The following is a 16681-nucleotide window of genomic DNA, read 5'->3' as shown; positions in this document are numbered from 1 at the left end:
AGTCATCCCTCACTCACCTCTGGTTTCAAAGTTCTTGAAATGTGTGACCACAGCTGTAGTAACGTATCTTGCTACTAGATGGATTTCTTTTGGTCCCAGTTCCTGATCTGCAAAAGCAATGACTTCAGCTTCCTCAGGAGGTTCTGGTTCCTCTAACTTTGGGTACCTATCTTTCCACTTTTCCAATAAAGTGAAATCTTCTCCACTTGCTACAAGGCTTTGGTTTTCTTCTTTGATTTTAGAGTTGCTTCTTTTTTCCCATATTTTAAGCAAACTTTTCTCATCCTTTTGTTCTTCAGACATCATAGACAAAGGCCCTTCCTTTGATACAAAAGATGGCTTCATTGCTTCTATACTTTCATTAGAATATGGGGTTTGACTTGGAAGGTCATAACTTAACAGCATGGTATTGACAATATTTTCTGCAGCTATACCTATTTTGAGTGGAGAAATGGTTGTCTGTATATGGTTTGGCTTAACTGGCTTGGGGCGCTCATAGTGAAGAACTTTGGGATTTTCACCTTCCATTTCTGTGAAGGACATGGGGTGCTCTGGTGCTGCTTGCACAGTGTCACTGGATTTCTGAAATGGTTTTGGTAATGGGAGAGAGCTGTTTCCTTTCACGACTTGTTCAAAATGGCTAAGGCCTCGGGCTTCACTTCTAGAATATAATGGTTTCAGTTCTGATTCGAGCCCTTCCAATGGCTCTGTGGTTTTAAGTGTATCCTCTGCAGAGTATCTGACATTTGAAGGTAGATTAGAAGAAGCCTTCTCCTTTACTTTTCTATCTTTCTCTGAATAAAAAGATAAGCCAGGGATTTGTGGAAGATCATCCCTGCAGCTAATTCCCTCTGACTCTGAAGTGAACATTCCCATCCCAGTGGCAGATCCGGGCCAGTTGGCTGTGTAGGCATTTTTGGCTACTTTGAGCAGATTTTCCTTTGGATGGCTTTTGATCATCAACTCACAGAAATGAGTACACTCGTCCATCAGTGTGCTGATGATCTGACTTGCCACAGTGTTTTTTTCAAATATGCTTATTGAAGATGGCTCCATTTCACACTTTCCTTTGTCGACCTTGTTCTTTATTATACCAAGCATGTCATTGACAGTATTAGCAGTGTAAGTAAGCAGTTCTAAATGGAACGAGTGAAGCTGTCGAAGGGCATTATAGTGCATGTTCTCCTGGGAAATCACACTACATGATTTAGATCCGTTAGCAAACTTATTCCGTGGTTGCAACTCGGGCAATATTGTTTTCATGAATGGCTTCTGTTGGACAGCAAAAAAGTTTTCAATAGGTATTTTCACAATTTCAGAAAAAGCATATGGAGAGATATGTTTAAATTGTAGGTCTGCAAATGATTCTAAGGTGTTCAGAACCCCTTCCATGAGCTCTTGAGCAATTTGGTGGCTAGAGCCCTCATATATTTTGTCTTTCAGCTTTGTGTTATAAATTGGTACATTGTTGAGGTTGTTTGTTCTTAAGGAGCCACCTTGACTTCTAGCTGTAGTTTCTTCCTTGCTTTCTAGCATTTCTTTACCATCTGTTATGAACATCTGAGTCATGAAGTACATGTCTAATTTTTCCAATAGCTTTTGAACAATTTCCTGACCAAATACACTAATTTGTGCTTGGGAATTCTCAGCGCCAGAAGCAGCTATTTTAAAGTTATGGCGCCTGCTTTCATAACCCTCAAGAGGTGACAAATTTAGAAGTGAAACAGATTGTTCTAATTCCTTTGTTTTCACTAAAATTTCATTCAGAACAGACTCAGCTACCATCAATAGCTTGTATTTTTCATTTCCCACGTCATTTTCTTCTGTTTGCCATTCATCAAACATTTGTGTAAAAATACCTTCTTTAGGGAAGATTTTCTCTAGCTGGGAAGAAACATTCTCCAAAGAGAAATGGACTTCTGGATTTGCAAGAGAGATTGTCCTAAAATTCCTGTGTGAAAGTTTGAGATCATGTGAGTGTGAAGCTTTTATCTGGTCAGCTGAATTGTCATTTTTCATAGCATATAATCCCTGCAAAACTGCATTAACCATCTTACTTGCTGTCATGATTTGATCAGAAGTTAAAGTGTCTACATTTACCATTAGTCTATTTTGCCTCACCTTTTGAAATTCACTCACAATTTTTTCCAGGATATTGCTTACTATATCCTTGGCATGCATTTTAAATTCTGCAGTGGGGAGTTTTGTTCTCACGAAGGAGTTTTGGGCATCCCCAGCTGACAGCCGGTACGGCAGACCAATGGCAGTACTGGACTGACTGCCTCTGAAAGTCTTCTCTCTAGGACTTAACTTGGACTGACTTTTGGCTTTAGCACCACTAGGTCCTAGCTGTGGTTTTGTTCCACATTTAGGCAAAGAGATAACTTCCGATTTTGCTTTGAAGTTCGTTTTAAAACTTATATTAGGGTTGTCTTTGAGACTAGCATTAGAACTGCATGGCCTCGGAGACTGCATTCCATCAGACTGATCTTTAGGGGACAAATTCTCTTCTAGATTCAGCAAAACAAAATTTGTGATCTTTTTGAGAACCTTTTGGACCAATTCTTCACCCACTCGCCATGGAGAAAATTGCAATAAGGTGTTTTCCAAAGAAGTGGCACTTCTCACGCCTGTGTAAGGACAAACTCGTAGTATCACATATTCAGGGGGAACACTTCTTCTTTCTGCTTGTTTTGATTCCTGAAAGCTTGGTGGATTCAACAGTAATTCATCATGGCCAGATGCTTCCAACTCTTGCCTGGTCTCCTTCTTTTCATATAAGGATGTCATTACTATTGAGAACATTTTTCTGGAAACACTTTCAACTATGTCATTTGCAACACTGCTTATATGTGACTGTAAGGTTTTTTTCCGTGCTGCTGCTGTTTTCATTTTAGAATCAGATGTACAGTGGGGGGGTTCAGTAAATGGAAGCCAATGGTCTATGTCTTCCATTACCCTCTGATACACCTTCTTTAAAATTTCCTTAACTGCACTTAACAAAGCAGTTTTTTCCTGTCTAGAGTCTCCATTTCTAAATATTTCTTCCAAAACCCTTCTCAGGTTTTCTGCTTCTGATATAATTTGGTTTTGATATGGGTGTTTTGAAAAAAGAGACAATTCAGTGTTGTCATCCATCTTTCTTTGACCTGTCAATATTTCATTTTGTACAACTAGTTGTGTAAACAGGCTAGGATTCTGCTGTGAGTAAAACTTAGTTGCCTTCAAAGATATTTTATCATGTAAATTCCTTAAGATGTTGTTGACAGTTTCACTCGCAATTATATTTTCTTGGAATGAAGTATTGTTTGGATATGAATACATCTTTTGGATTTCTAAATCTATGTCATTTTTTATGAGCATTAAAATGGTACTGGCGATTATGTCAGCATATTCCCTAAGACAAGCTTGTGATATATGAACTGCAGGTCCATGTTTTTTCCTGTAATTAGCAAATGTGTCGTCTGTGACCTCTTGACTGAGAACAGTTCTAGCTGTTGAGATTTCTAGGACATTCACATCCGATGGCATTTGGAGTGCTTCAAGAAATACGCTGTTTTGTTTACAATTTGTTAATTCTGGGCCAACATGTGTTTTTTCTGTAGTCTGAGTATCAAGAGTAAGTAGCATATCTATTCTTTCCGTGGCAAAAGATTTTAATCTATTAGAAATGGCTTTAGTAATAAAGTGAACACTTTCCTCACATGGGTCAGCAGATTGCTTGGCATCTTGTTTTTTAAGTACAGTTGTCTGATAATCATCAGAATAAACTGATTTCAGCTGTACATCTCTTCCCTTTCTTGCAAATAGAAAGCTCCCCTTTTCCCCCTCATTCATTGAGTCTGTAACAGGAGATCGTTGATGCTCTGCTTTGGGAAATGAATCAGAAAATGCCAGGGGCAATTTCAGAGAAATAGAGTCCTTTGCATTTACACCAAGCATGATAGCAGAAGTGAGATTTTGAAGAACAATATCCACCATATCACTGGAAATCATTGTGACACACGACTTAGGAACTAAAAGCATTGGAATAGCTTTATTTGCATACTTGGGGTTTGTTTCAGAGTTTGCTTCTAAATGTTTCCCGCTTACGTTAAATTTATTAAGAGTGGATGCAGTAAGTAGGAGATTATTCTCGTCCAGTGTTTTCTCACAGATGTCACTTAAGATACCCTCGATGGTATCTAGTATTTGAAATTGAAGTTTTTTTTGATAATCACTTTTATTGAACAGCTTTCCAACAATATCTTCTGGCTGACCTGGCTCAATATCTCTGTCAAATAGGTTTTTTTCATATTTGCCTTTAGTAGACACAATACTTAACACTGTGTTAACAATCTGGCTTGGGAAACTGCCAGAAACCACAATATTATGGATTAAAAATGGACTTTTTATTTCTTTATCTAACTTATGTTTGATTCCTTGTAAAATTTGTCTAGCCACTTCTGTTGCATATGAATTTAATTTACAGGCAGTCAACTGACATATTGATGTGGTCTTTCCTGACTTGTCATGATCCATTGAACAATAAGAAAATTGATCACCAGAATATGAATCTTTGGTTGATAGCCATGGTTGGCTGGAAGCAGTCTCATCCTCCTGTAGAGGCAAAGCCATTGGAATTGTGAAATTGATGTGAGAACGAAAGAGAGCTTTTACTTTGGAAGTAGCAAATGTTTCTAAATTTGTTAATACTGACTGTATAATATCTTCAACTACATTCATTTTGGTCATTTTACCACTACTAAATGTGGACTGAAATATACATGGATTTCTGTCCAGTATGGTAGACTGGAGAGAAGAGGCCTTTTCTTCATTGCCATATTCAGGAAAAGAGATAATTGCTGGACAGGTGATAATGTTAGATCTATTTTCACTTGCATTTCTATCTGCCATGACAGCAGAATAAAGTTTTTGAAGTATGGTTCTAACAACATTATCTGCAACAGCAGTTACATCTGCCTCAGACACTAAAGGAGCCATTATTTTATCCATAGATTGAATTGATTTTTGAGCAACTGACTTATCACCAGGATGAGGAATGTCACATAAAGGGGACTGGGAGAGAGTAAGCACATTTAATTGATCAATTAAGTCATTCTGAAAAATTTCATTCAAAATATTTCTTATAATGGGTACAACTGGGGACTTTTCTGGTTCTTTGAGTTCTACTTCAAATTTTTTAAGTGTTCTTTCTAGCTCCCATTGCTGAAGAGATTCTGATTTAGTTTCTTCTGTTGGTCTTTCCTCTCCAGCACTTTTTTTCCCTGTATCTGCAGGATCTTCTAGGTAGGACTCTGGGTCAGCCCCTCCTGGAAGAAAATTTCCATAGGTTGGCCTGTATCTATAATTTTCAATCCCTTGCTTTTTTGGTTCAGTTTCATTAAATAATTGAAGAGGCTCTGCATCTAAAATTAAATCGACTAAATTCTTAAGCATTTCTTTCTCCTGTAGTGGCTTGGCTATGCCTATTTCCAAATCTAGTAAGCTCACATTTAATTCCGTTTGAATAGCCTTCAAAATAGTACTTGATACTTTCTTTGCATGCATGTATAAAGCAGACTCCAGTTGTTTTTCACGTGTGTTTGCACAAATGTTGAAACTTTCACTTTCCCAGTACCTCTTGCTGCTCTTTTTATTTCCATTAATTATAGTGCCCAGAGCGTCTAAATTTCTTTTGGCAAACCCTTTCAATTTAGCAAAAACCATTTCAAAGATATCAGAAGCCATGACTTCCAGTTTATTTGGATGCTCTTCTTTTGTGGTCCCTGTTTTGGGAGTGGTTGTCTTTCCGTTGTTGTTAGTCACCTCTTGGCAACTTGGCTGGATCATACTGGACAACATGCTGGCGATTATGTCAGAGCATCTGCCCATTTCCTCAATAAGCAAAGCAAATGATAGGCTGTCAGTATCAATATAATCTGAGATAGCTTTAAATTCTGAATTTGTGAAAATGTGATCCATCTCAGCACTACAGAATTTTCCAATGATACCTTCTAGAATTGTATAAGAAATGAGCTGAATATTAGACTGTAATTCAGTGGTTAGTCTCAAATTCTCCTTGATCCATTCTCTGTTTGGTTCATCAGATCGTGGACAACATGGACAGTATCCTATGAGCTTGTGTAACATGTCACATAAGGTATCCCCAATTCTATCTAACACTCGCAGTCTGGTGCACCTGTGAACTTCCTCTTGCATATGAGGGCACTGAGAAGGCACATGTTGTTTTTGCTCAATCTTAGCAGTTTCATACGAGATTTTAGACCTTAGCTTATCTGAAGGGAGTAGAATATTGCTTTTACCTGTATTTCCACTTAACAATTCACAAATGCAAGTTGCTAATGAACTTGTCATAATGTCATTATTTAGCTTTGTGACAATAGAGTCTAATTCCTTTTCACTGGCAGCAAAATCTCCTGTATCTATAAAGTCTTTGGGAGGGCCACACTTCCCAAGCTTTAGATTTTTCTTATTGTATTTGAGCTCTTTCTGGATAGCATCCAAAACAATTTTTACAACTTTAGTTGTGTAAGTACTAAGGTGAGATTGAAATGAAGATTTCTGGTCAGGTTCAGGTTTGGAATGACCAGCATGGATTTCTAGTTTAAAGCAGTTTTGCAATTTTGGACAGATAAATGAGTTCAGCTTCTTAAAAACTGTGTAAGTGATCTTATCATTAATGTGAACTATAGGTTCAGGTGTTGATTCAGTTTCTTCAGGTTCTAACCAGGGATCTTTTGTATTCCTTTTACTCTCAAGCCATATTTTTAATGGCTCTTTATTTAGTATGTCAGCATTATCTAGAGATATTTGAGGTACTGATGAAGAATGTCTGATAATGTGACTATAAGCTACGTGAAGTATTTTTAATACAGCATCTACAATTTCTTGAGCTACTATTTGGATTTCTGATGTACAGAACATCTGGTTCATCCATTCTTGATTGGACAGATCTTGTGGACTTCCTGATGTAAGAAGTGAAGCTTCCTTATTTTTATAACCTGAGTGATCAGAGGACCCAGAAGATAGGTCTTGGAGCACTTGTGCTAAAATACTTGTAATTATATCCTCTGAGGCTTTTTGTATTTGATGCTGTTCATCTTCACAGAAAAGCAAAAGGTCTCTATTCAAACATGGCTTGTCCTCAAAAAGGTCCTTATTATTAAAACCTGAGAGGTCAGTCTTTAATCCCCAATTCTGAAATGCTACCTCATCTTGATAAGTAGGCTTTGTATGTAAGTTCATATTTCTTTTGTACTTTAAATCAGCATTTTCCCTTGTGAACCAGCGACCAGGAACCTGTTCTTGTAATTTTGCTTTTTCATCTTTGATTGACGAAATCAGTACATTTTCCACAATCTTGTCTATTTCTTTATTTTCATCTTCAGAATAAAGAACCATGCCAGGAACATTAATGGGTGGAAAGAGGCATCCATGTCTAGGATGATAAGCTACTCTGGTACTGCTGAGTCTGTGCCCTTCTTCAGTGTCAGAAGGACTACTCAGTCTGGGGTGTCTTCTCTTTTGGACATCTGTTTTTGCTGGTTTCTGATGTAACTGAGCCAAGAGATCATCAAGTAGATGATGGATGATCATTGTTTCCTCGGATGCAATGATTCTCTCATTACTAAGTCCAATTTGTATATAACTTAGTATAGTGTTGATCGCTTCTTCTATATAACCAACCAGAGAGGATTGGGAAAAAATATTTGACACCAAGTTTTGTATGTCTTCTTTGCTAATCAAATCGGCGGCATCAGGTTCAGCACTGGATTTACTTTTGCTGGCTCTTTGAAGGAATGCATATGTTGGATCTTTTTGGTGTTGCTGGTCAGCAGGTTTGGTAGTGATCTCAAGATGAGCAAGTTCATTTTGCTTAGAAGATGCAAGAGATGTCAGCTTTTCTAAAATCACATGAACCATATCCTCTGCAATACCACTCATGTTCTCCATAGTATAAGGTGGTGAAGCTTTTGAAGTTTTTTCTTCTGGAGAAATGAAATGTTCCCTACTGGCTGTTAAGTCTGATTTAAAGTGAACTGATAAATTTTCTTGTGAAAATACCTCAGTACATTTTTTCTCAACTGCAGACTGTAGCTTCTCAAGCACAATTTCCATAATTTCAGCAGCTGCTGAGGAGATATTGACTTTGGAGAGCAAGCCTCCTTTGTCAATGTCAGTTTGATCAACCAAAGTTTCGGCCGTAACAGAAGTAAGACTGGGGATGGTCTTGGTTAATTCAGACATCATTTCATGAAAAATATTTTCTAAAATCAACTCGGATTCCTCTTTGAGGTGATATTTAAAGTTATCAAAAACATTCTTTAACTCCTGCATCTCGTTTACAACTTTTGCTCTTTCATCAGAAGATGGCGGCTCTTTTAAGGCATCTGTTTCAGTGATAGCATCTTCAGATTTCTTTGTACCTCTTTCAGTTGGTGCAGAAAGGTGAGTATCGGATTTACTGGTTTTAGGTTTAGGGGATTCAGTGGTTTTATTATATTTAGGTTCAGAGTCAGTATGTTTTCCTTTTCTGCGATGTTTTTTCCCCATTGCTCTTTTTTCTTTGTGGGCAGATGGTTTTACGGGTGTTGCTGGTTGTCCTATTGACCTGTCAGCTGTGTCCGCACAGGCCTCTGCCTGAAATGTCTCTGCCTGAATACATGTTTCATATAGAAGCATTTCACTGCATGTGCTACAGCAACTCACACTATTTGAAGAGAGGGTAGAGTCATCAGGCATTGGGTATATAATATTTTGCAACCTTTCTTCATATTTTGTGATGGCTGGATATAATATACTGGTCACTGCAGCCACAACCCAAGTCATTATATTATGAACTATACTGTTCAGTTCTTCTGAAGTTACCTGGAAAGGAAGTAAGCAGGACACAAAGGAAATCACATGTGGATTTACTCTATTGTAGGGACAGGGGCTAACCTTTAATTCCTTGTGTCAAACAATGCATAGCTGGAATCTAGGCATGGTGTATAGAGCGAACATAGGAAAGGACCTTAGAATAAGAGATTAATTTCAAATTGGTTTATACTCTGTAGCTGTGATTTGTTCTTTGAATATGATTCCCTTTGATTCAAAATCCCCTGGAACATTGATTTTGAGCATTTATTGCTGAGCACAAATGTCTTCCTTGTTAAAAAAAAATAGCCAAGTGGGTGTCTAGGCTCATAGAAAACAATTGCTCTGGCAAAAAGTAAGACTGTGTTGATGATCCAAGCATTATTTCTTTTCTTTTCTTTTTTTACAGTTTAAAGTAATTTATTTAATGGTTAACATAAGTGAAAAGTGATGGTCTTAATGATAAAAAGAAAAAATATTTTGTATATCTGAAATAAAAAAATGACTTAACTAATATTATTTACTATATAGTAAAAGTGATCACCATCATCATTATTTTTCTGGATATTAAGGACTGCACTTGTTTCTTAAAAATACGAACCAGAATTACCTTTGACAAATTATTTCATGAAACAGACTTGCAGTCAAAACATTTATATGCCTTTGCAGAAATAGCCTCCTTTTGTGTAGACATCTGTCCAGCTAGGAGGTAAGGGTGAAAAGATACCACAGCAGAAGGGTCAGGCTGTGGGCTCTGTGGCCCACTGGTTGCTGCCTTCCTCTGTCAGTTCACTGTGTTTTTATGCAGGCAGATGACTACAGCTACTTGTTAAGGTTTAATGAATAGTCAACAATTAGCACTAATGATTTAGTGGAAATAAATAGGCTTTGGGTCCAACAAAAGATTATCAGCACAAACTGTCTTGGAGAGGGAGGCAGAGGATAGTTCACATTAATCTTGGTCAAAAACGCTGAGCTAGAACTGGGCTGGACTCAAAGGGCCAGAAGTCTGGGCAGGAGAGGGAATTTGGGGGTCTCCTCCCCTGTGAACTGAAGTAGAAACCCAGGGACCAGACCTGAATGGCCTTTTTCTCTATGGTTAACTGCCCTCACTGTCACAGCTTAGACTGGACCGGAGGCAAAAGCAAATTGCACCTGCAGATCTCTGTATGTGTTTATGTACCTCTCATTGCAGATGTATTTTGGGAACATAAAAATCCTCCTGCCTATAATAAAATGGTATTTGTTTTTAAGTTATTGTTGCCCTCAAGACAGTCAGACCAAGAATGCATGCCTTCTGCAGAAACTCTTATTTCTCAAAGCTGTGGATACAATTCAGTGGCAGCAAAAGCTAGATGCCTGGAATTCTGGCTACGCACTGTTCTATATCCTGGCATTTGGGCACCAGACACCCTAGAATGTGGTTGTTGCCTCCCAGTTACCTCCAAAGTTGGCTTCCAGATTGTTCAGGTTTAGGCCAGTATTCATTGAAAAGTTAACACTTGGTCAAACGTAGCACATCTCTCCTGATCCATTAGAGAAGGTTTGAGAACCACTTCAGATAAAGCTATTTTTTTTCCACGCCAATTCCCAAATCTTTTAATGCATTTTTATTGTGATTAAATACACAGTACATAAAATGTACCATTTCACCATTTTAAAGCATACAGTTCAGTGGCATTAAGTATGCTCACAACGCTATGTAAACATCACCACTATCTAGTTCGCTTAATGCATTCTTTGTCACCTTTTGCCCTGACTAGAAAATGGCTACTGAGTGTGAAAAACATAGTTCGGAATAACAACATATGGTCAAAAAACATTTCTTTTACATAAACATGTCCTGAGCAAACACTTCTAAGAATAACAGCTAACCATTAATAGGTAAGTTACTTACCTTCTTAGTCTAAATTGGTCCAGATCTGTTCTAATACATACGAGCTAAGAATTTCAATATATATTATTTTCTTAATACCAGAGAAAATGTACAGAAGACCTACATTATTACTCTTAAGGTAGCTGAGAAGAGGCATTTTCAACCTTGATATATAAAACAAGGGCATTCCTAAAGTTTTTAATGAAATGAAATACGATAAATAGAATCTGATTTTCAGTTTATTTCCACTATATTATTAAACCAAGAAATATTCTTTTGGTGCCAGTATGTCTAGTTCTTTGTGTTTGCTGCACGTTCTCTGAGTTGAGCAGTATATATGTGAAAGAGTGTGTGTGTGTGTGTATACTATTCCCCTGCACCCCTCTTGTGTTCATGATTCCTCTGTCTCCCTCAAGAGTTGAGGCTCATCAAATTCACCCTCATCTTTGCCTAGTCCAAGCTGGAGTTCTCAAGTGACCGGGTCCCTTCTTTTGATAGAGTACCGTCCCAAGATTTTTCTTACTCCAGGGAAAATTAGGAGACAGATCCAGGCTGTCTCACATCCTGGCTCACATGCCCAAGGGACAGGGTGCTCAGCCCTAAGCCAGATCTCAATGGTCTGCAAAGGAAATGCCTTTTATGGCTTCCCATTATGGAGCAGGTCTGTGGTATCTGATGCTTTTCTCATAACTAAACCTCCTAATGCTCCTCCGATCTATCCTCCTGAGCCCCCTGCCCAAAAAGCCAATAACAGTAACTTTGGACCCCTGCAAAATACAAGAATAACTGAGAGTGAAAGTCAAGAAGAGAAGGCAAAGAGGGAAACTGACTGATGTCAACAGATGATTTTGCTCGTTATTTGATTCACAGACTTTAACTTCATATGACAAAATATCCTTAACAAGTTGCTTTATCAGGGAATTTCATCATACATACTTTTTTTTGACAGCAATTTTGATAGTGGTGTTGTCTGAAAGGTGAAGAGAGATTGATTTTATTACTTCTGATCAATAATTCTGATCAATAATTTATGTAATTAAATTCCTAAGCATTGAATCAGATTATTTCCTTTGTGCTTGGGAGATTTTTTTTCTCCCTAGCAATTCACAAAAAAGAATTAAGCTTTATTTTTTGTCTAATCCCATTTAGCCTCCTACTTAAGATACTGGCCTGTGGGTACAGGACATGCTCCATTACTCACAGGAGTAGAATGGTAGCTGAATAAATGGTAGAATAGTAAACAGCTGCTGCATAAACTAACATCTGTCTGGTATTACTATTCATGAACCACTTAGTCAGTGTTGTTTCAGAGTGAGTTGGGAAGAGCATGGGGTTGGGGAGAGAGGGGGTGGGCTAGTCCTTTCTGCTTGCTCTGCTTGATCAGAGCTTCCTGATAAGGTGTTTTCTGCCCACCTCCTCAAAACTCCTAGTCTCATCCCCTCACCCAACAATAGGAAAAGATCCATGGATGATTCTTGGTAACAATGGATTAAAATAATGTGTTTCTGATCATATGCAATAGCAAATCAGAGGCAGCCCTTTTCTAGGAATCATAACATTCTATTCTATGTTTTTTCCTCTTTTTTATTTTATTTTTTTAAAAAAAGATTTCATTTATTTATTTGTCAGGGAGCGAGAGGACAGGAGCACAAGCAGGGGGAGTGAAGGGCAGAGGGAGAAGCAGGCTCCCCGCTGAGCAAGGAATGGGATGGGGCTCAATCTCAGGACCCTGGAATCAGGACCTGAGCCAAATGCAGATGCTTAAATGACTGAGCCACCCAGGCATCCCTTTTTCTCTTTTTGAAAAGTTTTTATTTTAATCACCCAGTGCTCATCACAAGTGCCCTCCTAACTCCCCATCGCCTATTTCCCCCATCCCCCAACCTCCCCTCTGATAACCATCAGTTTGTTCTCTATAGTTAAGAGTCTGTTTGCCTTTCTTGTTTCCCTTTGCTCATTTCTTTTGTTTCTTAAATTCCACATGTGAGTGAAATCATACGGTATTTGTCTTCCTCTGATTGATTTATTTCACTTGGCATTATAATCTCTAGCTCTATTCTATGTTTTAATCAAAACTATTTATTATCACCTACTAATTGGAACCACAAATATATTTTACTAAATTGTAGCCAGAGAATAACACAGCCATGTAAATTATAGAATTCTAAAAAAAGTTACAAAAAATAAGGCCTAAGACTCTAATTCTGATTTATTTTCGTATTTTCCTGCCTATGTGGATCATTTGCTTCTCTTCTTCCCGACCTTCTTAACGGAAAAAGCACACTCTATCTTCATTTTTACTTGGCCGGCCCTTATGCTATCAAAATTACTTTTCCCCCCAAGGCCCACAATTCAATTTTGAAAAATATAACCCATCTCTGAAATTACAACGTAATTCCTAGTAGGAAAAGAAAAACTTCCAGGTCTCAGCTAGGGTTAGGGAGCAATAGCTCATCCTCAGACAAGTCCTCTTTGCAATATGGAACCTGGAACATGAGTGCTGATGTCAGTGACACAGTCCCTATCCTTTGGCTTCATTTATTTTTCTAAGACTCAGTTTCTCAGGCCAACTCTAGTGCAATTTCTTCTTGTAGGTCCTCTGCAACCTAATGCATCCATATTCTTTTTTCTGCTCTATCGCTGGCAGCAAGTGGAACCCAGTGAGTCCTGTGTATTTGTTGCTACCTGTCCTCACAGGCTTTCTGCCCCAAAGGCATACACTTAGATAACAGGAAATAGCAAAGATCTGAGAACAAAACTAACCAGATAAATGAGATGGCCTCATATAAGGCCACTAGAAAATAGTTGTGATGTCACATACAATCTACAACTCACAATGAATTATCAGATTTTTGTTGGAGTCAATCAAGTCAATCAAACAGAAACATGCAAATGAACTTGCTGTTATATTGGAAAGTTCCATCACCGTTCCAGGAGTGACATGATATTCCATCTATTTCTCCCTAGTCTTAGGCAGTTTTCCTCCACAGGCTGACGCTACTAGGAAAGTATCTAAGGTTTAGGTCATTTGTACTGCTAACTTCCTACTTCTTAAATAAAGAGGGCAGTGATATTAATGACCATTAATCCAGAAGCCCCAAAGAGAAAGCACACTTTTTTACAGTTTAATTTGCCATGTCACAAAACTATAAATATACCTTTCTTTCTTTTTAAAGATTTTATTTATTTGACAGAGAGATCACAAGTAGGCAGAGAGGCAGACAGAGAGAGAGAGAGAGAGAGAGAGGCAAGGAAGCAGGCTCCTTGCTGAGCAGAGAGCCTGATTGCCTGGGGGGGGGGTGGAGCTTGATCCCAGGACCCTGGGATCATGACCTGAGCTGAAGGCAGAGGCTTCAACCCATGGAGCCACCCAGGTGCCCCTATAAATATTCCTTTCTGCTTCTGACCTTCTCCTCCATACAAGCTCACTTTAGTCCAGAAGATAACTTAAAGACATCTTCATATGATCGGCCAGCCGCCCTTTGAGGATTAATGTGACAAGCCTAAATTTCAGTCTGCCTAATCCTTGTGCATATCTAATTTTTAATCTAACCGGTGGCCTTCTGCTTGTATCTCAGGCGCATAGCTTTGAGGTGGTGCCTGATACCTCCTGCTCATCCACACACATAGTCCATCCTATTGCCAAATCCATTTACTCATTCCAGTGGCTAAATGGGAATTTAAAGCAGCACCTCTGGACCCTAACATCAGTGGTTTAATCTGAAAGCCAAACCTGGGTGGTACCACGGGTCGCCTTCCCGTTTCCTGACATTTCATCCAATGCCCTGTACCCACTTCACTCTCTGGCATTCCTCAAGTCTCCCTGTCTTTTGTCCTGTTGCTGTATATAGCACAACCGAGGTCAGGTAGTGCTTGATTCATCTTGGTATCTAATACCCAGAACTATACTTTGAACACAGTAGGTTCTCAATAAAGTCCGGCACACAAATTCCCACTTAATGTGTTTTAGATGCATATTTCTCTCTATTCCAAAAGGAAGGCCATCATGCAGGGCCACAAATCATTCATGCCCGAACTTCTGTAACGGGCACCTATTTAACTATCTTTCATTTGTCCTACATGCTCCTGTTACAGGTGCTCAGCAGAGACAGTGACTTGATGATATCACATCCCTCCTCAAAGCCATTAGACCACGCCATTCGGCAGATGAAACACCTCTGAGAAGGGTCTTCCCCCTCATCTTCCATCCCAACCAGAAGAACATATTCGGTCTCTAAATGCAAAGCTTAATTATTCTGTTTACCCCACTGCTATCTTATCATATTTGCTTCCTTTCGTCCTGATTTCTTTGGTTTCTAATTATATTTTGTTAAGCTTACTGTGTATGGCCTTTGTGTAAGCCTTAGGAAAATCAGAGAAGTTGAGAGCAGAGAAGGGAGGTAAGTAGTAGAACACATGTGATGCATCCAGCATGGAGGCTTGGGAAGCACTGAGCTGCGTCGGAGAAAGGACCGAGTCCAAGCCCTTGAACCTGTGTTCCTCTCTATAAGGTAAGGGGATGTGATGTGGGTGCAATGGACAGAGCCAGACCAGATGGTCTTGTTAGCCATGTTTTATTGTGCTCTGGCCTGAAATGGTCCTAGGTATAGCTAAAAGTACTTTAACCCTGTGTGTTTGAGAGGAAAGAGGAAGAAGCTCCCAGATTATGTGCAGAGTTCTTCATTTTAGCTGAGCTAAGATTTTTAGCAAAAGGGTATCCAGAGCATTTGCTTTTGAAAAGAGTCAAGTGATTCTGTAGCTGTGTAGTCTAGGGTAGTGGGAAGGCAGGAGGAAGAGGGAAGGAAGAATTAACATTTTCTAGAACTACATAATTATCACTCCTCACCTTTTATTTCTTTAAACTGTCCTAATATTGGGCTAGTCAGTTTCCTTCCTGCAGCCTCTTTGCATCTTATGAGCACTCAGTGAGGCAAACTGACTTCATTACTCCTAAACATAAAATCCTTCTTCTAGGAAGCTTGCTCTGAATGTCAAAACTATTTACCACCACACACTACTTCACCTTACCCAACCATTTTCATCAGAATTTGGAATTCATAAAATCTATCCTGGACCTCATTTGGTTTGAGGATTTAGAAGATGATGGTGTTTGATAAGTGTGTTCCATCAGGGGTTATGTGATATGCATGGCATATTCAAGTTTGTGGGGAACTGCACTTCATTTTTTTAATTTTTATTTATTTTATTTATTTATTTGACAGAGAGAGATCACAAGTAGGCAGAGAGGCAGGCAGAGAGAGAGGAAGGGAAGCAGGCTCCCTGCTGAGCAGAGAGCCCGATGCGGGACTCGATCCTAGGATCCTGAGATCATGACCTGAGCCGAAGGCAGCGGCTTAACACACTGAGCCACCCAGGCGCCCTGCACTTTATTTTTTTAAGACTTTATTTATTTGACACAGAGAGAGAGACAGCGAGAGAGAGAACACAAGCAGGGGGAGTGGGTGAGGGAGAAGCAGGCTTCCCGCTGAGCAGGAGTGGATGGGGATTCGGGCCTCCTGCCTGGAATCATGACCTGAGTTGAAGGCAAATGCTTAACAATTGAGCCACCCAGGCGCCCCAAGAGTTGCACTTTAGCAGAATAAGTGGCCACCAAGGTTTGAGGGCTGAAAGGCACCTAGGCCAAAAAAAAAAAAAATCTTCTCCACTGTCCTTGATTTTTGTATCATTAGAGATTCATTACTTTAGATTACAGTACAAATATCCTCAGATGGGGTAACAGATTAAGTCATTAATACTACATGGTAAACTAATTCATCATCATTAGAGAACCAATAACCTCAAAAGGCACAAGTAACGTATGTTTGAATGTGGAGAGGGGAGAAGAATAGATCTGGATCCCAGAAAGTTCCCTGGAAAGAAGAGGTAGTGCTACCTGAAAGGGAGTGAAGGCCCTCGAGATGAGGGGAGGACAGAACAAAAGCGGGA

The 16681-nt window shown here is 39.1% G+C and overlaps 1 protein-coding gene across 6 annotated transcripts in view; it reads right to left on the bottom strand.

Moving 5' to 3' along the window:
• The window catches only part of LOC309856460 (fibrous sheath-interacting protein 2-like), a 68336-nt gene that overhangs the window by 23398 nt on the left and 28257 nt on the right, over positions 1–16681 (bottom strand). For all 6 annotated transcript variants that reach the window (XM_082717693.1, XM_082717696.1, XM_082717698.1 and 3 more), the window contains 2 exons: positions 11672–11705; positions 18–8871 (listed from right to left, as the gene is read on the bottom strand). In XM_082717693.1, the coding sequence (XP_082573819.1) occupies positions 18–8871; positions 11672–11705 (8888 nt within the window). The remainder of the gene's footprint in view (positions 1–17; positions 8872–11671; positions 11706–16681) is intronic.

Source organism: Mustela nivalis (assembly GCF_964662115.1).
Source record: "Mustela nivalis genome assembly, chromosome: X".
In the NCBI taxonomy this organism is placed as follows: domain Eukaryota; kingdom Metazoa; phylum Chordata; class Mammalia; order Carnivora; family Mustelidae; genus Mustela; species Mustela nivalis.
The sequence above is the reverse complement of the archived record's forward strand: the minus strand, read 5'-3'. Positions and strand labels throughout refer to the sequence as shown.